We start from the raw sequence: 26,557 nt of genomic DNA, 5'->3' as shown, positions 1-26,557 counted from the left end.
TGCAAAACCATCACATGTCCACACCCCAGTTTAAGTTCCAAAGCACAAGTAAATAGCTTGATAGGGCTCAACAACCAGATACTCCTGGTTCAGCCAGAACAAAGGAATTAGGTAAATACGTGTTGGCATTGGCATAGTCTGACTCCTACTGCCTCTGGCTTGGCAAAGGGTAAGCAAAATATGACTATGTGAGCAGGAAAAAGGAAAGGCTGAGAAGTTTTATGTGAACTCTTTGCCCAGTTGTGTTCTTTTCTTGTTCTTCTTATTCAGTGCTGTCTTTGTTTCAGGTTGTAATAATCTGTGTTCATATAGTCAGCACTCAGTCTCCCAATCTGGTCCTATTTATGCTAAATTTTTGGAATGTCCATCCCTATCAGGATGTTCTCTCTAATATACTCAGTAAGGCTTGCTCAGTGTTTCAAGTATTCTTACCTATTTAAACCACACCAGGTTTCTTGCTAGCCCTAGTGGGATGCACCGAATCTAATAAATAAAATAGAATTGATACTGAAGAAATTCTACAGGTGTGGAGTCACGGACAGCTTCACTATCAACAGTGTATCATGATTTCACTATTGAACAACAGATGTCAGTGAGGTAGCAGAAAAGCTTCCCCTTAAACATTAAAACCTCCAAACCACTAGCATTTGAAGAGGTTCAGCCATTTCTCTCTCCTCAGTAGGCAGCAGCAAGGAAGTGCCTGTGTAATTAAGTGGCTTGATGTCATTCTAATGCAATTAATGTTAGGGATAAAACTCAAATTACCCTCATTACTTGGAGGTTTGGTAGTTTGAGGATTGTCAACCTCTTTCCCCTTCTGGAGCCCTTCTTTTTGTGCAATAGTGAGAGAACTGAAAGATTATGCCAGTATCCAACAAAATTACAGCCGTGTTTTCCCCATTTTGCATGACCAGAAAATTGCCACAGGTGTAAAGAGGACTAAAAGAGAAAAACTTCTTTCTCCAGATGAACTTAGAAATATCTTACTACAAGTGTAGAAAGAAACACTGACCAGTGAGGTTGCATGAATGCGAAACTACTTGGAAAGGATGAGTCAACCAGTTCAGACATAACAATACCTCTTCATCTCTGCCCTTCCCTGAGCCAAACTCAAATGCAGCCAAACCTTTTCTGAGCTTTAGAAAAGTTCAGAGAATAGTTTCTCCCATTTTTCTCTTCTGCATTTCTGTGTTTTTGTGTGACATGGAAGTGCCAAGACACACACTGAGCCAGATCTTCTGCTGATATAAATCAGCTCCACTAAAGTCAGTGCAGTTATGCTGGTTTACAGCAGTTTGGGAAATAGCCCATTGTGCCCATGAGATTTTCAGCCCTGCATCCAACTCAAAGGCTTTGCATAATTGTTGGGTGAATATTCAAACCAATGCTTGTTTGAACCAAACATCAGCTTTTTGAGATTCACTCCTCACTAGTGTTAAAGGAAACGCCTTACTCCCGCAAGACAACCCAAGCACCATATGAGTAGGATGACCAGATAGCAAATGTGTAAAATCAGGACAGGGGGTGGGACATAATAGCCTCCTATATAAGAAAAAGCCCAGAATATCAGGACTGTCCATCTGGTCACCCTACATACGAGCCCTTCACTCCTCACATGGGCAGTGCATAAAGTTATGTCATTCTTTCACAGTGTTACAAAAATCACTGACTGAACACCACAGGCCAAATTTGACTTTTGGTACCCCCATGTGACTGACCACCCTTATTAAAATCAAGCACAGATATCACCGAGAGAAGAATTTGACCCAAGGAAGATATTTACAGCTACACAAAGGAAGGTGATTGTAGTATTTTCTGGGACGTGTGGGACTATATGCTTGCTTTCTAGCAAATATTGATTCAATGCAACATTGTGATAACCAGACACAACAAACCAGTACTCTTGCATTTAAATAACAAACTGTGCAATTGATGGTGCTAGGGCAGCTTTTGAGAGACAGATAAAGGGAAAGATATCTGACCAGAATCCTGAGCTGAGCTGAAGATGACAGTGACAATGTCAATGTTGGAGATATAGAGAGTTATTTTGTAAGATCTCTCCTCATGAAATAATATCACACATAGAATTGGTGGAAAGTGATAACACATGATACTGACTATCCTGTAATAGTTTGTTAGGCCATGGTCCTATATGCCAAGTAATTTTTTTTTAAATATTTTTCACTTCAGATAATTTGTAGAGTCATCTTCACATGATAATAATCTGAGCAGAATATTTATGCATCACTGCTCTGTACTGGATGGAGCTGATTTTAGTTCCATTCCCACCATTACTGTGGAATTCTGACAGGTCATGGTATGCAGCACAGTAACAATCCTGAAGTCCTAAATGCCTACAAAGTTGTTATGAAACTATGGGATGAAATTGACTCAGGTCACTGCTGCCCATACAGAATATTCTAGTCATTATCACATGTGGAGTGGTATGAATAATGAAAGACTCAACCTAGAAATCTCTACGCGTTTTTCAGCTACTACAAAATAGGGTTAGATAAGATCAGAAAAAGTGTCACTGTTGTTCTGGAGGGTGCATTGGTTTATTTTGTGTGGTGTGTAAATGCCTTATAGCATTACATCTCTAAAGCACTGCAAGGGGAGAGCCAAAAGGCGAGCAGTCCCAATTTATTATTATTATTAACACTATTTTAAAGAATCCCTTACCTACTCGAAGCTCTTGACCAAAGACTGTTTTCTCTCCCAGCGCTGAGCAGTTCCACCTGCCATAGCGGAACTGATATTGGCATTCATTGATTCCCATCTGTGCCCCTTCTCCGATCACTATGATGGCATCAGGGCGGCTCTGGCAGATCGCTCGTTGCCGCGGGGCCAAGCCTGGGATTTTGTTGCAGATTATGTTTGCTCCTAAAGCCACCACAGATGACAAAGCTCTGAAGAAAAGCAGAAAGAGGCATTAGAATTTAATTGAGACCATTAACTCCATTTGCTCCACATTGTAGTGTGGCTCACAAGGCAATGGACAAACAGCAAAATGTTTGGAAGTTTGGTTCCTATAATTATGCAGACTTATCTCAACCGCTTTGGTCTGGCAAATGGATTTGGAAATCTTGCAAAATTTCCAGGAATTCCTGGTTTCATTTGGGCCAGAAAGCCCACATGAACAGCTTCGTTCATGGAATACTGGCAATTCTGCATCTGGTCCCAGATAAAACCAGGAAGTAAGGAGAGGTGAAAAGTAATACTGAAAAACATAAGTCAACATATCATTGAACTTTGTAGAGTCTCAAAGGTTCAGGTTCACCTTGAGTGTTGTGCTTAGGTTCAGCTTCAGTATTTAATTTACCAGAGCTGTTCACCCACCTCTAATTTTAAACCATGGAATAAAATTTGGAGAATGACTTTATTCTACCAACATTGTTGCCCATTACTATTAACTTAAAGTACTGAGTGAATAATGGAAATTTATGAATATTAATCAAGATATGACACAAAATCATATTTTCAGACCTGGCAAACGTCTTGGACCAACATGCTCACCAACATGCTACATCTGTAACTGAAACTTGTGTCTTTCTTATTCTTCAATATATTTTCAGAGCGATAGCTCATGAGTTACAACTCATTCTGAAGACTGCCTTTACCTTGCATCTGCCCAATGTAAGCCAACTAACTGTTTAAGTTTGACAAGATTTCCAGTTTAGGCCATACATTTATCATTTTCCAGTTCATTTTTCAACACCTTTATCTGATGCATGTACAGCATTTTTTTTAAAAATAAAACATGGGATAAAATTTTCAATATGGACTATGATTTAGGAGCCTCTCATTTCCAAACAACTTATTAAGATTTAGGCTCCTAAGTCACTCTTGCAAATGGGACTTACGCTCCCAAGTGGCTTAGGTTCTTATACCCATGGGCTAGAATTGATGGCCAGGAATGTCCAGACTAGTTGCCATGAAAACATTCTAGATTATGCTTCTTAAATTCAGAGCCACACTAAGGAGAGAGTAAGTGGTGCCTTGAGGCGTTATGCCTGTTCCATGCCCCACCGCACCTAGACAAACTTCCTCTAACCTAGTAAAAGCTGCTGGCAGAGCTAGCCAAGCCCACTGCCCTATCCCAATGCAAACTGGAGTGCTGGGAGACAATTCATGGCTGCTTCCTCTCTGGAAGTTTCTTCATACTGCAGGGAAGGAGCTCTCTGTGCCAATTACTAAGCTAGCTCACCCAATAGCTTACTGTGCACTGAAAAAATGTTGGTGGTCTCAGTTCACTTCCTAGAAGACAAGTGTCTACAACAAACACCATTGCTGACCATCTCCGCAAAGTACGTGTTCCACCCCCGGACAGGGCTGAGGCACTTGGATGTGGCCCATGAATCACAAGATCTGAAGCTGCCTCCTATGTGGGTCCATAAAAGGGTGAACTTGTTCCCCCACCACCTTGCACACTCATTCAGGGCAGCAACAGTGTAGCCCTTACTTAGAGCTGGTCAAAAAATTTCTGACAGAAGAGTTTTCCACAGGAAAATACCAATTTGACAAAAATCAAAACATTTACCAGTAACGTTATTGATTTAGTCAAAATTGTCAATGACAAATTATTGAAACATTTTGTTTCTATAAGGTTGAAGCATTTTGTTTCAACTTTATCATTTTTACTTTTATAATATAATAGATAATATAGTCAAAAAGATAAAATTGAAATGAAGCACTCACCAAAACAAAATATCTGAATTTCCCACAGAACAGAGATTTAGAGTTTCAGTCAGTTCTACCCTTAATCTTCAATTTGGCAGAGCTTTCTAAATTGACATTCCATTAAATTTATCCACAGCTTTTATATCTGGTTGAATCATTTGAATTTTAGGATATTAGAGAAGAGTTAATGTAAGCATAGTGTGCCGTATTTCCTTTTTAAAAGAGATGTGTCAGAAGTACAAAATTTGGATCCAAATCTGACCCCTCCCAAAGTTTGGGACATGAAGGTTCAGACTGGGAGTTTTAATTCACTGGTGCTGGGGCCCAGACACAAAGTTTAGAATGGGGCCAAAAGTTCCCAAAATTCTGGCATATTCTGAACCAGGTTTTGGTTCTGCCCTATCTCTATTTAACTAACAATATAAAATCTTTAAATGTGTGAGTCCTTAAATCAGGACTTGGATGTCTTTCTAAAAGATATGCTGTAGTTCTACCACGTTATGGGCTTGATGCAGAAATTACTGGGTGAGGTTCTCCAACCTGTGTTATGCAAGAGGTCTGACTAGATGATCGTTTGGTCTCTTCTGGCCTTAAAAATCTATGAATCTGTGAAAATTAGAGAAGAACTTTGGTCATAGTGAAGAAACCTGAATATTTGGTTTAGGATTCAGGCAATTCTCAATACTACATAACAACTAATCCATTTTCTTTCATTGTTTATAGGGCTTTTCTCCCTCTGATTATCATGACATGCGATACTGGTAAGTACAGTGTGTATAGTATGATCATGTTGCAGTACAAAAAGGCTTAAAAGGAGAAAAAATGTATTCCATTAATAACTGGTGAATTATGGGCTAGAAACATTTGCACTTTGTTTGTTATGATCACTTTAAAATGCTGGGATCCCTTTCTGAATTGTATTAATTGCCAGGTCTTGTCCTTTTATGCCCGTCAAGTGGCAATAATGAAAAGGCATTTTATATGCATTGTGTACCGTCAATCACATGAAATTCCAAAGTGTACACATTTTAACATGAAGGACATTAGTGGGAGGCCACTTCCAGTGACTAACAAAATGCTGTTGTATGAATTTCCAACTAACTAAATCAATAATGCAACTACATGATGGATCACTACTAAAACCACAGTTGACTGCAGGGGGATTCAGACAAGGGATTTGCTTTAACGTAAGACAATGGGGGGAGAACAGCTTTCAAATGTGGTTCTACTCTGAAAATGGCTTATTATAAATAGCATTGACAAGGTTCCATGTTTATTCATCCTAATGACTCCAGAACAAATTTGCTCAGTTTACAAGTATTTAACTGCCAGCTTTGCAAACTCAGTCTGGGCCCTTGTCTACACGAACTAGGAGGGTCTGAATCGTAGAGCGTTCTAACATGTTTTGGGCTAACTGCCTTATGTAGACCTGCTGGCGCACTCTAAAAGGTACCTAATGCACATTAATGCAGTCCTGTATGAAACGGGACGACATCAGTGTGAACTAGGTACCTTTTATAGTGTGTCAACAGGGTCTACGCAGGGCAGTTAGAGCGCTCTACAATTCACACCCCTCTAATTCACACTGCAATGCCATCTTGACAAGTCCTGGGATCTTAAAGTCAAGCCGAGCTTGTGCATCATCACCTGAAATACAGATTCCACAGGCCACATTCTGCTTTCAGTTACATCTTTGCAACTCCATTACCTTTAAATTATATGGGTGCAACCTGATTGCATTTAGGCAAGTTACACGGTTGTAAATGAAGGCATAACATGAAGACATTGGGGTTACACAGGTGGATCCACAATAGGAATTTAGTCAACAGTTCTGCTGATGGTGGGTGAGTCTAAAAAGCATCTAGATCAGCTGTGTTGTTTCTGCAGGGCTGAAAGTAAAAATTTGTTTTTTCACTGGAATCAGAGGATGTGACATTAAACAAACACAGGGAGCAGAATAGCTGAAGAAGGTGGTGATGGTCTCACATAGTCATTTTTTCAGGGCAGAACTAGACTTTAAACTGTATCCAGGGCTCCCTGCATGAGAAGATGGGGCTGGTTGGGCACTTTCAGCACATCTCTAAGGTGCATCTGTGAGGTGCACTGGGCCCCTTCTCCAGTCAGTGCCTTCTAGACTGGCTCTGGCTGTCTTTGAGCCCTACAGTAGAGATTGTGGGCCTGCTGTAGAATTTTCCCTGTGGTGGGCTCTGTTTCCTCGGTTATACCAGTAGAAGCAGTCCTACACACAAACACACACACTATATAGTATGTGTGTCAATGAGAGCTGCAGCACTTCTGAATATCAAGTCCAAAGGGTGTGTCAATTTGCGGCCTCAAAAATGACGGCACCCAAGATTATAATTTGGATCAAAGTCAGCTATGTATTTACACAAATGGTGAAATTCTGGCTGCATTGAAGTCAATGGAAATGTTGCCACTGACTTTACAGGGCCAAGTTTTCACTCAGAGAATACTATGTGTCTCGTTAGCCAAACATTTCAGATTTTCCTATAATCTTGGTGCCTCCATTTTTGAGTTGTCGACTTGAGACACGTTTTGAGACGAGCGGAGCCCTTAGCAGCTCTCGTTGACCTCATCTCAATTCGGGCACGCAAAACCTGAGGCACCCAAAATCAAAGGACAGTTTTGGCCATAGCGTGTATGCATGCATTAAAGATATGCATTGGTTTCACCTCACTACTATCTGGTAGTTTGAGCATGGAACTGACATGCAGAACTGTATTCCTTGGTCAGCTACTGACTCCATGGCAAACCTTAGGCAAATGACTTTCTTCGGTATGGCTTAGCTTTCCCATCTGTACAATAGTAGAATCCTATCTGCCTCACAAAGGTGTTGTGAGGCTTAATTAACTAATGTTCATAAAATGGCTTGAGATACTGTTGATGAAAGGCACTATATAAATGCAAACAATAATTACTGGGGGATGTGGGGGTGTTATTGGTAGTACTTCCCAAGGGACTTGCCCTCTCTTTTCAGCCTAAATTTACCAGCATATCCCTCAGACCTGTTGTTAGCTGTTAAATTGTTACTCTAATTTATTGCCAAAAGAAATGCTGGCTCATGAAACTGAGATTTTGGAAAACTGTATTTATATTAAAGAAATGCACCCAAAAGTCTTTCATGCTTCCTCGTCTGCTGTTTCTTGTGGCATCCCTCAGTTTGTGCGTTTGTCACACATTCTAAAGGGCTGTGTTGCACATTTGGGCTTTGACAGGTTAAATGCTACATCTGTAACTGGATTGAGAGTGTTTTGCTTTATAACAACTGTCAAAAAACCACAATCCACATGCCACATTTAGCCATTGTCTGCCATCTAATCTTTCCTCCAGGAGCAGTAGTCTTACCATAAGGAAATCCTGAGTGCAGTGCTTTGTTCAGATTTCTGGTGTAACCATACAGTACAGTGACAATGTGTGCACAATTCTGAATTCTACATTTGTTCGTCAATGTGAAATACCCATTTAAGCAATATCAATGGAACCACGTGGCATCTCTTAGAGATTAATAATAATTAATTCACAGGGAATTGGTTGCAGTGATTTTTTATTGTTGTAAGTAAAGAGAGGTCAAAACCAAAACTCTGACTCTGAATCTGGGTTTGGATACAAGTTTAAAGTTCAAACCTACAACAGGCAAAATCTAAACAGGGCATGGGAATACCCTGATATTTGAAACCTCAAGTTCAGGGTTCAGATTTTTAAAAAATCAATCTGCAGTCATAACTGTTCCCCCTAGGCTAGATATAAGCAAAATATTCTTAACAAAAGGAGGGGTTATTTGTTTTAAATTGCCTGTTTTTCGAGCATATAAAGCAATGTTTCTAATAATTCCAGTTTTTGTGCCAAATGAGTTTTGTTACCTACCTACCTCTCCCCCACACTGCTTTCATAGTAATTTCTTACAAACTTTTATGCAAAACTGCAAAATCATAGCATCTTGAGCAAGTGAATTTTACAAGCCAGTCATAAAAATATTATGGCCCCTTGAAATTTCACAGAAATTTGAGGGCTGAAAAAGTATGTGAAATGGAAAGCTGTAAAATTTCATGCAAAATTGTGCAAATGTTTCTGAACAAATTTCAACCTCTACCATAAGCATTTGCTACCTACCATAAGACAGTTTTACTGCTGTTTTATACATTGCTTTCTCAGTCCCCTAACCAGCAAACACATGTATGTGTTTGTCTTGTGCATGTGAGCAGTCTGATTGGGGTCAATGGGACAGCTCACGTACATAAAGTTAATCACATGAATAAGTGTTTTCAGGATCAGGGCCTTTGTCAGAACTATTCTGGTAAATATAGAAATCATATCCATCCAGCCTTACAGCAAAGAGAATGAAAACAAAATAACTACCACCTTGTCAGAGAGAATGTCTTTTACTGTTATTAGTAGAACCTGAATTGTTACCATATGATAAAATACAGGTAAAAATATGTAAACCTTAAAGGTGTTCCCAAGCCTTGAAATACAGACCCGCGGGTTGGCTCTGACAAATATCTAACCAAAGTAAAAATCAAATAGATATAGTAAACGGTCCAGGCATTTGATACAGATATACTACATCTAGTTCATGTTTACCCAATACACTTCTATTTAAAAAAATCTTACTTTTTACCACTTTTTTCCCCCAGAAAATATATGCTACTGGAACAAATGGCATTTGACCCCAAGTCCCAAACAAAGGGTGATATCAGGGTGCACTAACTTCTTTTGTGATGCTCCTGGGGCAACTGAATTCAACTCCAAGTGAATCTAAAGCACCAGGCTAATTTGGATTCCTTGCTGCCTAGCAGTACAATGCACAAGACTTTCAGTAGACCAGCCTGACTGTATAGTCTTTGATTAGATGCCTTTTTGTGATATCACCTCAAACTGTGCTGCTTAATATTAACCTTAAGTTGCTGTTGGGTAGGAATACATTTTCAGCATGGAATGAAGAGATTTAGACACACAAATCCCATTAGAAGAGGAGTTGCATGGCTAAAATCCCTGTGCACTGTACTGAAAACTTACCCCAGAGTGTCTGATAAAAAGCTCTATAATGGAATCTTTGTTAAAAAGAACCACTGACATATTTTGTGGTGACATTGTGACACATCTGAAACAGTACACCCCTACTGAATGGTTTATTTAATTAAGAATTCCTAAGTAAATATTTTGAGCATGCATAAGTTGCAGAAATTGGCAGAAGCTTTCCCAGCTCTGAATTCCATCTGCATATATTTATGCTTTCAATTTTGTTTTCCACAGCAGGCTTCAAGAAATCATTGTTCTGTGCATGTGATATTGAAATGGAAATCAAATAAGCCTGCTCAGTTCTGCCCTGCGGTGCGCTGATCCCTGCTGGAGCTTCAGTTTGATTCTCGAAACCAGTGCCATCGCAATGTTATCGCCTGCACTACACAAGAGGGAGAGATTTTTAAGTGAGTGCAAGTGATATGGCCAGACAAAAAAAATCTCATTTAAGTAACATCATTCACCTGCCACTGCAAAATGGAACTAGTAGGGTAGGTAGACTTGAGGGATGAGTCAGGCCGGGGGCAGAGATGAACGACATGCCTGTGCAAGGGGGAAGTGGGAGTGAAAACCCTCTGGATGTTCCTGCTTTGGTTACATGCAACAGATTGGTTGAGAAGGGCAGAGCACTGGATTCACTCCCCTTACACACCAGCCAGCCAAGCCGAGCTGGCAAGGGCTGTTGCAATTAGACAGGCAGTAAATTATTGCTCCCTAGGAGGAAATAGAGGAGAAATTGTATCTCAAGAGGTGTGCCTCTGAGTCACAATGCCTCCGGCGGTTCAGCCGATGCACCCCCGCTTGCTGAGGGCTTCACCTCAAGTCACAATCTATGCCCTAGCAATTAGCAATAGTTCAAATAAGAGGTGGAATCAGGTGCCTTGCTTCACAGACTTCTGGATGATTGCACTTTACAGAATATAAAGTCCATGTTTGAATGCACTATCATTAGGATCCTAGCAAATGCATTGCAAAAAACTCCATATTTTGAATATCAAGAGAAACATTCCAAAGAGTAAGTTTTATTAGACCACAGAGAGATGTCAAAGTCCTATCACTGTAGGGCAGATTCTACCACCATTGCTCATGTTAAGTAGTGTATTTTACTCCATAAATAGTCCCATAGGGCGAAGTTGTGACTTGGACTATCTGTTCATGCAAGGGAGCGAGGGGAACTAATAACTGCCCTTGCAACCTTGTGCAAGCTACCCAGAACTCAGATGTGGGTGCATAAGAGTAAGGGGGTATCCCACACCCAATTACCTCCCCACCCCAAGCAGGTAGGCAGGGAGTGGAAAGAGCCTGGGCTCCGCCTTCTTAACCACATATGATCCGGCAGAAGGGGTTTTGTAATTTGTTCCTGGTATAAACCGGCAGTAAATTGATAACTCCCAGAGCAAGGCGGAAGTGGGGAGGAGCTCTGATTCAGAGGCATCTGAGTCACTGTCGCCTGGGGCAGTGCTTGGCTCTGTGCCTAAAGTCATAACCTAGGCCATTGCAATCAGTGGTGTTCTTCACCCAGAGTAAGAAAGAGTGTCAGAATCTAGCCCTGAGTTATTTATAACACGGGGCTGGAAGAAGCACTGGATAGTACACTCTGTGACTAATCCTGCCCTGAGAAGAGAATGGACTAGTTTATCTCGCAGACATTATCCATCTCTAATTTATTTAAACCCAATCTCTGCTAGGCGGGTGTCGGGTTGTCCTTCAGTTCTCTGTTAAATGAAAGAGTGGAGTATGTTCTGGTAATTTTTCAAAGCCTAGCGACTGGGTCAGTTTGGACTAAATGACTGCTGGAGGTTGCTGTTTCTGTGCTGATACCAGTAATGCTGTTAGTCTTTACTTAATGGCATATTCCTAATGCAGTAGAGGCTCTCTTGTTCTAAACAGTGGCACTGTTTGTTGTGCCCCCCAGCCTCTGCTCTAAGATCGCATTCCAGGCAAGATTGCTGCTTGCTTCATATGCTGATGCACAGGAGAGAGGGGGTGTAAGGTCCTCCCCTTGTTTCCCTGAGCAGCTTACATCGTACTGGGAGAAAAGCAGCCTCCACTGGTCCCCCTCCCATGTAAGTGAGCAGGGAGTGGGTAAACAGGGGGAGGGAGTGGATGGAGTCTTGATTCCACTCTGCAAAATACATCAGCCACCACTGCACAAGTATAGCCCAAACCAGTTTAGATAGATCTGCAGGCATAGACCTCTAGCAGATTATTTCCTTGAGTAAGGAGGAATCAAGAACTGAATTTTGACTCCCAGAGTCACATGTATCTCTCTGATCTCTTCCAGAGTCAGACAGCTAGGCGCTATCCTTCCTGAAGCAGACTGTCAGTTCACAGTCTAGGCCTCAGATTGGTTGGCTTCTAACCATTCTAGCATTTGGTTCAAATGCAATGCTGGATTCTTTGTTCTTCTAGCCTTCCCAAGATTTTTCTAACACTTAAGAAAACAATATTACACGGCTAGCACCATTACACAACATTATCAGTGGGTAAGCACAGCCAGGCAGAGTCCCTGAATGATGACACAGGCACAAGGTCATTTAATCACCAGAACCACATCTGTTGATTGGGTGCAGAGGCAGCTCTGGTCCTGCTGCTAGTGATGCAGATGTAAACAGTGTCAGTCTTTCCCCCGTGCAGATTGCACACACAGACCCTCTTCTGCATTGCCTCTCAGAGATGTGGAGAAGCCACAGTCTTAGTGGCCAAGCAACACCCACTCATCCGACCAGCACAGCAAACCTCTTGTAGCACAAATATTCTCTCCTGATGCGTACGGCTAATAAAACAGGCCTTTTTGGACCATCCGATAGAATATAATTTGCAATCAAATTCTACAAGATGGATGAAAAAACCTGTACAAGTGTGCTCAGTTTCTATGTTAATATTGACCAGAAGATTGTCTCTTGCCCTAAATAGCTGGGCAGGGAAGTTTAGGAAATAGAAGGCATGTCCATACTCCCCGGTGCAGCCTGTGCAGGACTGCTGCTACTCCAGCCACGTAGGTGGATCAGGAGTAGGAGAGATGTGGTGAGGAATGCTGGAGCCAAGGATTTGCACCTACCCCCCATTCCAGTGCACCAGCCAACAGAGCGGAGCCAGCACAGAGCGGGGAGTAATCTGTCCCCTTTTTGTTATAATCAAGGCCTCTATTGATAACTGTTATTGAACCAAAACTCTTCATGTCGACTTGTATTGTAAACTCTTTGGGGGTGAGAAAGAGTGTCTGTCTGTTCTGTGTTTGCACAGCACCTAACACAATGGGGCTTTGCTCCATGGCTGGGGCTCCTACGTGCGATGGTAGTACAAATAGTAAATAATAATAATAAATAACAACGACATAGGTGTTCTATCGTTATACCTAATGAGACAGATTTTGCCACCCTTACTGAAACTGAGTAGTACTTCACTCCGTGAACAGTCCAATTTACTTTAGTAATGACGACTTGTGAAATAAACTGCTACTCATCCTAAGTAAGGGTCTCAGAATCTGGCCCTACATAAACAAATAATAATAAATGTCAAAAATGTACATATCTAAGGAGCTGGGGCAAGTCAGATTCACTAATACTGAAAAGAGTCCTGGATGAGAACTAGAATGTGTTAACATAAGGTTAGAACTGGAACTAGCCCAGGCATTCATCTAGAGATGCTCTCATGTTTTTATTAAATTCCTTTTAATTCAACATGTATTCTGTGTTCTTTCCCACTCCCACCTCCAAGACATTTATCCATAGCTCATTATTTTTACAAGTTCACCTTAAAGAAAAGTCTCATAGAATTTAATTGAAAGTTATAACCTTTCTGTTTGGTTTGTTTTTAACCATCCTATAAAATAAAAGCCCAAAAGAAAGGATATAATTTCCTATTAAATTGTGTAGGACTGTAGTGGATTTCTATAGAATCCTGTTGGTTTCATTCCTATTAAATTCTGCTGGATTTTTCCAATGATAGAATATCTCATATATTTCTCAATGAATGTGATAAGGGTTCCCAGGAGGCTGCAGAGTCTACTAAAAAGGGCATTGGATTGGGAGTCAGGAGACCTGAATTCTATTCTCAGCTCTGACACTGATCTGCTCTGTGATCTTGGGCAAGTCACTTTGCCTCTCACCAAAGTGTTGTGCATTCCAGACCTAATACAGTAGAACATGTGCTTAACTTTAAGCATGCAAATCAGTGGGGCTTAAAATTAAACACATGCTTACGTGCTTGGCTGGACCAGTGCCAGAGTGCTCAGCACCTTTCAGGATTCAGACCTATGTGTCTATCTTTCCCACTGTAAACTCTTCAAAGTGGGTCTCTCTTATGGTTGGTGTTAAACAAAGAACAGCATTCATCCCTTTTGACCTGTAATTCTCAACCCGTGGCCCAATCAGCACACAGCTGCCACCCATGTGACATCCTCAGGGCTATACAGGTAGTATACAGTGTGTGGATGGGGCCCACGTAGCACACAGAGAGCTGTATATGCAGCCCACAATGATAAGTAGGTTGAGAACCACTGTTTAGACAGAAACACATTTTTTTAAATTGAATCAGCCTTGGGGAAAAACAATGGACTCAGTTAAAATATTATAAAATCACAAAAGCTGGAGACTATTTAAACTACACTTCTCCTCAAGAGAAGGAGCTATGTAAAACTATGACAAGATAGTCAGATCTTTGAAGGGGAAGGTACATTGTGTTCCCTTTTTTCACCGAACTACAGGGCATTATTGACAACAAGAGACTGCAAAGGATGGGGAGGATATAATGCTAGCCATTGTGAGCCATACAAATCACCACACATGGAGAGAATAGCAGTGGAAGTTGTTATTAGATATTTGCACAGTCTTTCAAAACCAAATAAACACAAAATTCACAGCAAAATGTCAGAGGGGAGGCCATATTTAGGGAATCTTCTTCACGGGTTGGATCCTGTGGTACAGCGGAGTTAGGTTCATCATGAGCCAGAGGGTGAGACAGGGCAAGGTGGCTGTACGACACCTTTGCAGCTCCCTGTTCCTTAGACAGAGTTCGGGATCTGGCCCCAGATCTTCTGGGATTGTCTCAAATTTCATGGTGCAATGGAAGAAATTCAATCCAAGAGTTATCTCAAAGATATAGCCCTAAATACATGATATATTCATATTGGGGCAATGGCCTGATTTACTGCAGCTGAACACAGAGAGAGGCCTGTTTAGAATCCTTGTGACTGCAGCCAATAAATGTATTTCATCGCTCTGGCTGAAAAAACAAATACCAGTTATAGAGATGTGACTGACAAGAATGGAATAACTGGCTCTTATTTCCCACTCTGTCCAACCTGTGCTCAGACGTAATGGATTGGAGCCGCAGCAGGGAGCTGGTTGTGGATCACTGATTCAGGGCTGCTTGGTGCCAGCATAAGTTAGAGCTGCCTCTTTTGCAGGGACCTTATGCCAGAGGAGGATTGGGTGCAGTGTAACTCTGACCTATCATACCCTGTACCCTCCTGTCCCATTCATGCCACCCTCCAGAGAACACTCAACGTGGCCTTCCTTCCCCTTGCCCATGGGGTAGAAGGCACAGCTGCCACAGGAGGCAGTAGAGCCACTTCCACTAGATTTCTTTGAGTGGAGAGTTCACCTGAACAGAGGGAATTATCTGCTGTACTGATTTCAGAGCGGTAGCCGTGTTAGTGTGTATCAGCAAAAACAGCGAGGAGTCCTTGTGGCACCTTAGTCTCTAAGGTGCCCCAAGGACTCCTTGTTGTTTCTGCTGTACTGACTATCTCTGGCAGCATTAAGAAGCAGACATTCCAGCCCAATTAAGAGAGATGTAGCCAATTACTGCTTCTATTTAATTAACCACTGCATTATTGGATGAAAGATGGACCAAGTGGGTTAAGCTGATTTTTAAAATTCATTAATATGACTTTCACAATAAAAATAAGTATATTTACTGTGCTTAATGGCCTCAACTCTGCTTTATCTTATCTTCAGGCATAATAGAGAAAAAGAAAGGGTTGAAGCTGAAAATAGCTGAGAGGAAAGAATAGGGGGCTGAAGAAGAGGAGCGGAAAAGAAGAGGTACCATTTGTCCTTTATATTGTGATGAGCCTTTTTCACACCAGTGTTAATGCTACCGTTAGCTGAATAAAATGGGCCTCTGCTGCAGTATTTCCACTCTGTGGGGGAGGGTCCTTTTGCCCCACCCCAAGTATCTTGAAGTTTAATGTTCCACTACGAGTAGCAGGTGATTTGTGCCAGTTATGCAATAATTATGTAGCTATTTGCTGCTTCTCTGGGCTGCAGCATCTGATCTGATTGGTAGGGCTGACGGGAAGGGAGGCAAGGTGAGCTGGGAGGGGCAGGGAGAAGAGAGAGAACAACAAAGTGTACGGAAATGTGAATCACATAGCCTATGCTTGAAATGCAAATAAAAGCTTCTGATGTCTGCTAGAGGGTATAACTTGGCAGGTAGAGATCATTAATTAATATTTAAAATACAAAACTCTTACGTTTAACAATCCTATCTGAAGAATCTCTTATGTATTAAACACCCTAGTTTCTAACAGTAAATGGAGTCTGGGCAAATCTAAACCAAATTTTGGTGAGGTATTGAGTCACTAGAATTACTTAAGAGAAAAATGTTTGCCATTGAGCCACAGCAGAATCATTTTGTAGGTGTTTTGATCTCATAATATTTCAGATCAATCAAGCTAGTGATTGGGGAGGCTCCTCTGACAAGGGATATGTGAACTGGTTCAGAGAAATTAAGAACCTTTTACTTCCAGTGTCACTGAACCTTCCTTTGTCTCTCAAAACAAAGTAAAAAAGAACCTTTATTAAGGTCTTGACATGTTGGGATGAGAAACTTTATTTCAGTTTTGGACTCTGACCATGACCAACAGTGTGAAAAATCTCATCAGAGAGCTTCGACTTGTCTATCCCCGTTTAGTAGACTCAAGAGATTCAGATAGTTTGGATTAAACAGCCAAACTATTGGGAACATTTTTGGATTCTCTCCTTCACCAGTTTTAATGCTGCAAAGATAGGAGTCAGAATGTTATCACTGCTGGATAGTCTATTCAACACATTGTGCACCTTGTTACCAATACCATTTAAATAAATACTTCCAGATTTAAACCAATGTTTACATTTTTCTAATCAATGTCAAAGCATTTTATTGTTACTGAAGATTAAACTGATTAAACTGTCAGTATACTAACGTCTTACATTATTCCATAGGAGTGAAGTGCACCATTAAAGTCAAGTTTTGCCAGCCCAAACATGAAAGGCTTAAGATGCATTCTGTATTTTTAAAAGTTAAGCCTATGGCATCTAGGCCTGAGATGACTCTAATGGCAGGACACAAATGGTACGCTGGAAAGTGTCACATTGAGATATGGCGATACTGAAGAGCTGAAGTTAAATGTAAGTTTGAACACTGGGTTTTGATTTCCCTGAACCCTTAATCCCTAGAATGGGTCAAATTTTCCTCTAAATTGTTCACCCGGGTCAAATAACCATTGAACAGCCTAGGAGGCACTACCCATGCGATAAGATTAGGAGGTCATGGGTTCAGTCCCTAACCTGGCCCATTCACCCCTGTCACAAATCTACTGAGTTGGCAGACAAATCTTTGTGATGAGCTAGCCACCCATTCAGAGGGTCAACAGAACTCCCACTTTTGGGGGAAACTGAAGCTGTCTGTGCAGAGGCCCACCCCATGAGCACCCATAAACTGCAAAATCACCATTCAAAATATATCCTCCCCCAGTAGCTAATGTCTTCCAAGTTGATTCACACCACTCAAGAACCTTTTATTCTTACTTTTCAGGCATCCTAAAGAAAAATATTTAAAGAATGTTTTAATGATCTGTGTTATAAAGGAAAAAATAAATGCAGTGGGTGTACATCATGTTTATTTGTTCAGTAATTAACTTTAGCAAATAAAAGTGAATGTTCTGAATCCTTTCACTAAAAGCTATTATAAAATAATACCTTAATGCCATGTCTTAAAGTATACGTTAGACTCTCTTAAACTGGCCTCTTGTGTTTTTCATGCTTCAAAACTTCCCCCACCCTAGGAAAAAAAAATCCACAGCATTCTTTCTGCATTACATAAGTGCTAAGGTAAGAAAACCACCTTGTTTTGTTTTATTGTTGGGTGTTTGGAAAACTACAGCCTCATGCAGGATCTGATAACTAATCCATACGGTGCATTACACTGACAATAGAGTCCAAATATCACAAATCAATTCCCAATCCCCAGACAGGAATCAGTGTCTTTGTTGTTGAACAGAACAATACAAACCCACCGTAACCCAAAAGTCAGGTCTTCTGGAGCTGTGGAATGTCTTTATGGCATACTTCATGCTAGAATTTAGACGATGGTGGATGATTTTACATGTAGTAATGTTTGAAGATGTTGCTGTTTGTCTGAGAGATAAAACAGAAGCCCTGGTCTCTCATGGTGTCCAAGTTGTCCTGGCACTTTTTATAAGACTAGTGCTGTTGCAAAATCAGGTAATTACATTTGACTACCCAAATCTCCCTTAGTTTTTAACTGTATAATGTATTCTTCATTCCCTGTCTAAGCTGTTGTGTATTACTGCTGTGCCCTGCTAAACAGCTGACATTTGTCACTCCAAAATTGGACGCTTTTACCTGGGAATTGGTATGAGCCCTGGCTACAGTTTTGTATATGACTTTATGACCAAATGGGAATACCCACAGTCTGTAAAGTTAAGTGCAGTCTTTGCCATTAAGTATAAGTCTTTGCAGAATCATGACCTATGTAAAGTGCTTCAGAATGAAAGACTTCATAACTCACCATCAGACAGTTCCCCTGATGGAAGGGAATTTGCCAGTGGCATAAAGCTGTGGAGTTGGCACCTGAGCCAGCTGCTCTACACCCCGGCATCGGGGAGTGATGGGAGTAGGGAAGGGGGGCGGCAGAGCTGTGCTAGGCCAATCCTCTACTGGTGGCTACTGCAACACACACCAAGGCCAACACTGAATCAGGGCTCCAAAACCAGTGCTCTGATGTTCCTTGGAGCCAAATGCAGGAGAGAATCAACCCAAAAGATATGGAATGAATTCCCACCCTCTCCATCCCAGGAAACCTCAGTCAAACTGTGCTCCACCACACTCAAATGGCTCAACCCTCATCTGGAGAGTGGTTGGAACTAAAATATTCTGCAAAAGGCAAACCCACAAACCTATGTCTATCAAAGAAAGGCCTCCTTTTCTTCTCAGTGTTTAGTCTTTCCAAATTGTTATAATGGAAAAGAAATATTTAACACATCCTTAATCAATAGTTTCATAAAGCTTCCGACATGGGCAGAGTTAAAAAACAACAACAATACTTTGCAATTAGACTGCATTTTGCTACTGAGGATCCCAAAGCTCTTTACAAATGTCGGTGAATGAATCCACACAGCACCCATACTCCTTGGAGATAGGTATAAATATACTTATTTTACTGACTGGAAACTGAGGCACACAGAGTTGGTGACTGCCCCCAGCTCCAACAGCAAATCTGTGGTTATAATCCCATTCTACCACCAATCTCATGACGGCCAATCTTGTTCTTTAGCTACGTGCCCATCCTTCCTCCGTTTAAGTGGAAATACTAAATACAGACTGCAAGCTGTTTAAGGCAGGGGTCATCCTCTATTCTGTAGAGTGCTCAGCGCAATGAATCCCCAATCTCAGTTGAGGCATCTTCACACTACCACAGCATAAATAGTAACAATGGAAAATAGTAGCAAGAATAAATACTTCCCATGAAATACACTCAGAGGCAGTGACTCTTAAAATGAAAAAAAAAAACCAGAAGGAGATGTTAATGTTACAGGAGCATAACATATATCTGTCCACTGAAGCCACGAGAGAAAGAGAAAAAGACCACAGAAGACTCCCAGAAATCAGAGATGGAGGAGACCTTCTAGATCAAACCCAAACCCCTGCGAGGATATAGATGTAGCTATCTGACAAAGGATGTGTATTGTAACAAATATTAAAGTGATGTCCTACAGAGCCTAAAAGGTCTAAGCATGACACTGTGCAAGCCTATCATTATCACTTACGAGCTGACACAAAAATCAATTCTTATTGTAGTCAGTGTAAGAAAAAATATTCCCAAGCTCTGAAAACTGAACTCAATTTAAGTGCTGGTTTCCAACAGTCTCGCCCTATGCCAAAGAGGTACACGTTCCACAAGTACCTTATGAGCTATTGATGAGTCTTCCCAGTTAAATAAGATATGGAATGAATTCTCCTGGGTCACTTCTGCGAGAGTGAGAGCAAGAGAGAACTTGTTTCCCCGCCATCCCCATTCATCTCAGCCTGTTTCTAGATCAGTGATTCCTGGTCATATTTCGTTATGGTCTTAGTGTTGTTCAGTAAGAGTGCAGGTTCCACCGGGGTTATCTGCACTGCATAGCTCTTATTTTTCTGTTGGCCACCAGCAGTATTACGCTAGTATTTTCAAACCATTTCTTCTTGCAAACTGTTGTGGCCTGACTTAAACATTTAGATTTTTAATGACGATTGTGTCTACCCATACTAAGTACTGTGCTCCCATGTTGGTCAAAAGAGCCACCAGATCACCATTTAAGCCCTATAGCAAGAGCAGCATTGTGGCTGCTCAATGTGTTCTGTGTCTGCAGCTGTGTCAGACCTGCTCCCTGTCCAGCCCTTGCTTCATTCCTTGCCTGCTCTGCTCCAGCTCCAGTCCTGCCTGCTTCTGAACTCCTGATTCCTGGCTCTGACCCCTGGCTTGTCTCCTGATCATGACTCCAGTTTTAACCTTTGGTTGAGTCCTGACCCCTGGCTCTGAGCCTCAGCTTGTCTCCTGACCACACCTCCAGTTCTGTCTGTTGATTCTGCTCTGAAAATTAGGCCAGACTCCTGCTTTGACCACTAGGTAACTCTGCGTGAACCACAGTGTGTGACATCAACTGATGCACAGCTCTGGGCATAACCAAACAAATGAGCAGATACTGCACGTTTAGATGAAGTTCTCTGGATCCAGTGCTCTCAGCTCAATCAATCGCCACATTCCCTTAAATACTTCCTACTTCTAAACAGGGCTGGAAGGTTTATTTGGTCTTAGACACCGCATGGCAGGGAGGTGCATGTGCTCCATCACATTTACACTTGTGTTATCTTTCTGAATGAGTTGTCACATTACTAGACTGTCAATTCTGGAAGATAACAGGCCAGATCATCCAACAAACTAAACATTATGTAATCGTTACCATGGAGGCAATGTGCTCTGGTGGATAGGGCGCTGAACTGGGAATCTGGACAGCTAGGATCTGTTCCTGACTGTACCATTGACTTTGTGTGTGTCATTGGGCAAGTCACTTCCCTTGTTCTCTGGGCCTTTGTTTCCCTCCCAATCTCTGTTTCATCTGTCTAGACTCTCTTCAGGATAACAACTATCTGTCACAATGCATTCATACGGTGCCTGTCACAACGAGGCCGCAGTCTCAGCTGGAGCTTCTATACAAGAGACTAATACTAAGCTGTCAGCTGATGTATATCATCAACAGGTTGGCAGCATAAAAGTAAGGCAGTACTAAAGAATGAGGTGAATATCTCTACTTCCATTTTAAATTGCATTAATTATGCTTGTTAAAATTCTGGCATTTTTTTTAGAAAAAAGATCTTGAGTCTATCTGCCTTTTTTGGTTTTCTAACTGTCCTTTTGTTTTCTCCTGACTGAGCACAACGATCCCATCCTAAACTCTCTCCTTAGTAACCTGGCAAGTCTGACAACAAACTACTTTCTTCAGCCTCGCTGACGTCATGTCACGGTTTCCAGTCACAGACTTCATTAAGGTAATTCTGATGGACCGGCCTGGGTACCAGAAGTTTAAAGGGCTCCATCAAGTGGCCAGATCTTGAGGACTATATGCAGATTAAAATCAATGTTAGGATAACTTTTAGCCCACATCCCAGTACAAGAATCTGCTTGACCTGGACATTAGTCTGGCTATTCTACTAAAGATGGCTGACTTAAAGGAACTAAGATCCTAGAGGTTTGACAAGCCGCCTATAAAAATAATGGAAGTTTAACGTGGTTTAATGAATTATTCGAGTTAACTCCAATTAGCGATAACTCTTCCCCCCTGCCATCATAGTCTCAGGTCAGAATAAGCAAACAGTATAAACTGATGGAATGACCCAGCAGGAGAAAAAATATCTTGGTCTTCAGAAAACAAGAAACAAGAAAGGAAATGAAGTTAATGGAATCAGAAAGCAAACTGAAACCTCCCCAGCTGAGGTTCAACCCAGCTCTATGGCCATGGATGTGGGGTCGTAATGCATTCTCCCCACTCCCTCCAGCAGCCAGTCTTACTATCTCTCCTCTGAGTAGCTGTGCTAGGGCCCTTTATTCAGCAGGGATTAGATGGTACCCTGTAGCATGTGACACCCACCATCTTTGAGTGTTTGTGAAGGAATGGCAGCCCTAAAGCCTGACATCCTCTGTCTACAAGACAAGTACTATACCGGTAATGACTGTGCAAGTTTTCACTACATTGCCAACCCTAAGGGCCTCAGCCACAACCTTGAGGTATTATATCTAAGGATGATTACTCAGTCTCTGTGTGCTGAAATGGCCAACAAGGGTGGGAATTTATGCCAGTTGTGGGGGTGGCTTTGTGATGTAGATACCTGTCCAGTGGGAACTAAACTCAGCTGGATGACCTTCAGGGGAAAGGGTCTATAACCTATCACCCCAGGCCCACCTAGGCTCATCACTCTCACTGTCAGTGTATTCTGAAATATTCTGTATCTGCTATAAATCTTCTCATTTCCCCCTAGCCTAATTCAGTCAAGCTGTCTTGCAGGCTGCAGCTTTTATAAGCTGATTTTAAAAGCCAGAAATTGCTGCATTACTTTTTTCTCCCCACCAAAGAACCATTTAAATTCTCTCTTTAGTTACACCCATAGGTCTCCATTCCCTCCAATGAAGGACAGGATTTGGCCTGCTCTTTCTTGGTGGCATAACTGACTGTAGAAATTACAACATGCTCAAATGTCTTTATCTAAAACATATTTTATTATAAGGAGGCTTATGGTGTCAAAGGCTAGGATCTAACTGAGAATTTATAAGCAGGATATGGTCTTCCCTAAACTGCAGTGTGAAATCATCAGTTAGTGGTTTTCCATCAGCTATGTGGAAAAACTCTAATTTGTCCTGTGAAAGCTTCTATTTCCTCCATTAAACACAAAGTAGTTCTTTTTCACCCTGCAAAGGCATCCAAATATGTTACTTCATTTATTGAATTGTTGATGCAAAGGAGTCCAATGTAACAGGCCAAATCTATGTATCTATTCATGTGAGTAAGGCCAGCAGGCTTAAGCTTCAAAAGCAAATGAGATAAAATAAACCAACGTGTGAAGTCATTAGAGTAATACCAGGGAAGTTTGGCCAATGACTCCAAATCAGAGACTCTTAATTATCAGACTTTCTTAGGAATAAATTAACTTGTTAAATTTAACAGTTCATATATTTAATATTGGAAACAGAAAATGATTTTAAAGCACCCTGTCATTAACAGATCTGAGTGAAATTCACCCCCTGTGTAAAGAGCCTACCCCAGGTCTATGTACCACTGAAGCCTCTCTTTAACCCTGTGAAGGGAAGCCCCTTGTATTATGCTATGCATTGTATTACTCTTTCTTGCTTTCAGAGATTTATTTTTATTATTAATTTTTTTCATATCTGTTTTCATGTGTGTGTGGCATTCAGAGAACCTTGATAGGAGAGGGGTATTTAAGAGGTTTGGTATTATGTTCACTATTTTCTACATTGTCATACTGTATTTGTCCAGGAAAGAACAGAAATAAATGCCTACAACAATATAACCATCCAGAGCAGAGTATAAGAAGCAGTTCTTTGTGAAGGGGAATATATTGCAGTGAAGTAGAAAACAGTAAACACTGACTCCCACATTACTCGAGTTTCAAGAATGACACACAAAGTGTTAGAACTTTTCACTGTAAAATGTAAACATCCTAAAATGTGTCATGTAGAAACCAAACAAAGCGACAAATGATAAAAAATATCAGCACCATTACCCCTCCCCCCCAAAAGTATCCTATGAAGCTACATTATGTGCAAAGCTGAGTGACTTATGGAAAGACCACCCACCAGCGCAAATAGAGCAATGTTTTCTTTTATTGTAAGATCCAGCGATGGGTGAACTTTCTTTTTTGAAGGGGCTACAAGAACAATTCCATCACATGATGATTCTGGAGGAACTGGCACTTAATTTTTTTGCCTCTTCCAAGGAATTGCTACTAATCCATATTCCACTATGTCACCCCCACTGTAACCTTTCCTTATGTACACTCCTGTTACCTCTTTCTCTCTCTGTCACTTATTCTATAACCCATGAGAAACGCGTTGATTTACAGTTCTCCAGCAGCTTGTTGTTTCTAAAATCTTTTTGGCAAGTACACCTCTACCCGATATAATGCGACCCGATAGAACACGAATTCGGATATAATGCGGTAAAGCAGCGCTCTGGGGGCGGGGCTGTGTGCTCCGGCAGATCAGCGCATCAGCGTGTCTGGCTCCGACATGCTGCTCTGAGCGGCATGTTAAGGGTGCCAGGCCTGGGCCAAAGGGTTGGATAAGGGGCAGAGGGTCTCGGGGGACAGTCAGGGGACAGGGAGCAGGGGGAGTTGGATGGTTCGGAGGTTCTGGGGGCGGGGTGGTCAGGGGACGGGGAACGGGGGCTTTGGATAGGGCGTGGGAGTCCCGAGAGGCCTGTCAAGTGGGTGGGGGTGTGGCTAGGGGGTGGGGCAGTCAAGGGACAGGGAGTGGGGGGGTTGGATGGGTCAGGGATTCTGAGGGGTCAGTCGGGGGTGGGAAGTGACTATTAATAATGGAAATGCTCGAGGCCAAAGCAAGTTCGATATAACGCGGTTTCACCTATAACACGGTAAGATTTTTTGGCTTCCGAGGACCGCGTTATATCGGGGTAGAGGTGTACATGAAAGGTCGTTACAAGGAGGTGGGAGAAAAGTTGTTCTTCTTAACCTCTGAGGATAGGACAAGAAGCAATGGGCTTAAAGTGCAGCAAGGGCGGTTTAGGTTGGATGTTAGGAAAAAATTCCTAACTGTCAGAGTGGTTAAGCACTGGAATAAATTGCCTAGGAAGGTTTTGGAATCTCCATCATTGGGGATTTTTAAGAGCAGGTTGGACAAACACCTGTCAGGGATGGTCTATATAATACTTAGTCCTGCCTTGAGTGCAGGGGACTGGACTAGCTGACTCCTCGAGGTCCCTTTCAGTTCTATGATTCTATGATTTGTAGTAAATATAAGAATCTGTACAACCCAGATGGCTCAGACAGTAACTTTCTGCTCCTCCATGATACTACCTCTCTACCTCTCCAGTTTTGGCTTTCTGTATCTGTCCCCTCCCTATGACTCACTTCCACAGCAAGGATCTCACCAGCACACTTGTGCTGCGACATCCATTAAGAACTCTATTCCCACTCCCCACAAAGCTGTTGAATCAATCCCCCATATAAATCTCACATAACATTGGGGCTTATTCTCCACCCCACTCCATCTACTCCATGAGCTATTAATGAGACACAAGAGGCCAAGGAGAACTTCCCCTGGTACAGGACCAGGGATGGACTGATGTAAGTGGATCCATGTTATCCCATCTTGCAAGCTTAAATACCTTTGTGGATCTGGGACTGTATCTTGCTCCCTTCTCACTCTCTTGGAAAATGCTCAGCTTACCTCTCATCGGTTTCAATAAGAGCACAGGGAACTCAGCTCTCTGCAAAGGCTCTCAGCAGGTGCCTCTGCATTGGGCCCTTTCTCTGTAGGCGCTGGGAGCTGCTATAAACAAACATTCAAATGAACTGCACTATACAGTTGCTCTTCTCTGCTTTGTCCCTTATAGTGAAATAATCCTTATAATTAATTATTTTTATTGTAAATTTTTCAAAGGAAAAAACCCCTATACAAATGTGTGTGCAATTCATTTCTAAAACAACACAGAATCAATACATTACACCGCCCAGGTTCTGCCACCCTTACTCACACTGTGAATTGTCCCTTACTCTGTGAGGAGCCTCATTGAAATGACTCGGGCTTCTGGTGGAGTCAGGGACTACTCAGCATGAGTAGGAGATGCACTACCTTCCCCTCCAGGAGTGCATTCTGATGTTCTGTGTGCATTGTAAGCCACTTACGTGCCTGATCCAAAGCCTATTGACATCAGTGAGAGTCCTTCCATTGAATTCAATGGTTTTAGGATCAGGACCCGTATCTGTAGAGTATTTTGCATATTGTCACTATTGGACTGACAACCAGATTTCACAGTTTCCATTAAAAGATGGGTCTGAGCCATGGATTTCAGAGCTGGATTCAGGTATGAATCCCAACTATCCTAATGTCCAGGGCACTTTGATCCACTGTTCAAGTTTCGAATATCACTAGTTTTTAATGCTGCTTTTTGTGTACTAATCTTCATTGGTTAGGCAGAGGGTGGCTTGTCATAAAACATGCGGTCTAAGAAGAGAAGAGAAAGGCCTTTTTCTATAGCTAAACTCCTCTATATCTGCTTCACACCACATTCTGCATTTGAATAACAAGCTGTAGTTTAATCTCAGAGATTCGCTGACTTTTATGGTTTAGCTTTTGACTTTTATGTAGTTTGCAAAAGTGGCAATGTTTATTTTCTTTCAGAGGAGACACCCTTCCCCCGCCTCCAGTCAATCAGACAGGTCTCAAATAGTGAAGGATCTGGAGGAATATAGTTCCCTCACTAAAACAATCTCATAAAATAGATAGGGCCTGATCCAAAGTCTATTGAAGTCCATGA

General features: G+C 41.7%; 1 protein-coding gene across 2 annotated transcripts in view; it reads right to left on the bottom strand.

Moving 5' to 3' along the window:
• The window catches only part of WNT7B (Wnt family member 7B), a 128,162-nt gene that overhangs the window by 57,099 nt on the left and 44,506 nt on the right, over positions 1–26,557 (bottom strand). For both annotated transcript variants that reach the window (XM_077807437.1, XM_077807436.1), the window contains exon 2: positions 2,683–2,909. In XM_077807437.1, coding sequence (XP_077663563.1) covers positions 2,683–2,909 — 227 coding nt within the window. The remainder of the gene's footprint in view (positions 1–2,682; positions 2,910–26,557) is intronic.

The sequence above is a fragment of the Eretmochelys imbricata genome, chromosome 1 (assembly GCF_965152235.1).
Source record: "Eretmochelys imbricata isolate rEreImb1 chromosome 1, rEreImb1.hap1, whole genome shotgun sequence".
In the NCBI taxonomy this organism is placed as follows: Eukaryota; Metazoa; Chordata; order Testudines; family Cheloniidae; genus Eretmochelys; species Eretmochelys imbricata.
Note: the sequence above shows the minus strand (reverse complement) of the source record. Positions and strands in the feature narration are given on the sequence as shown.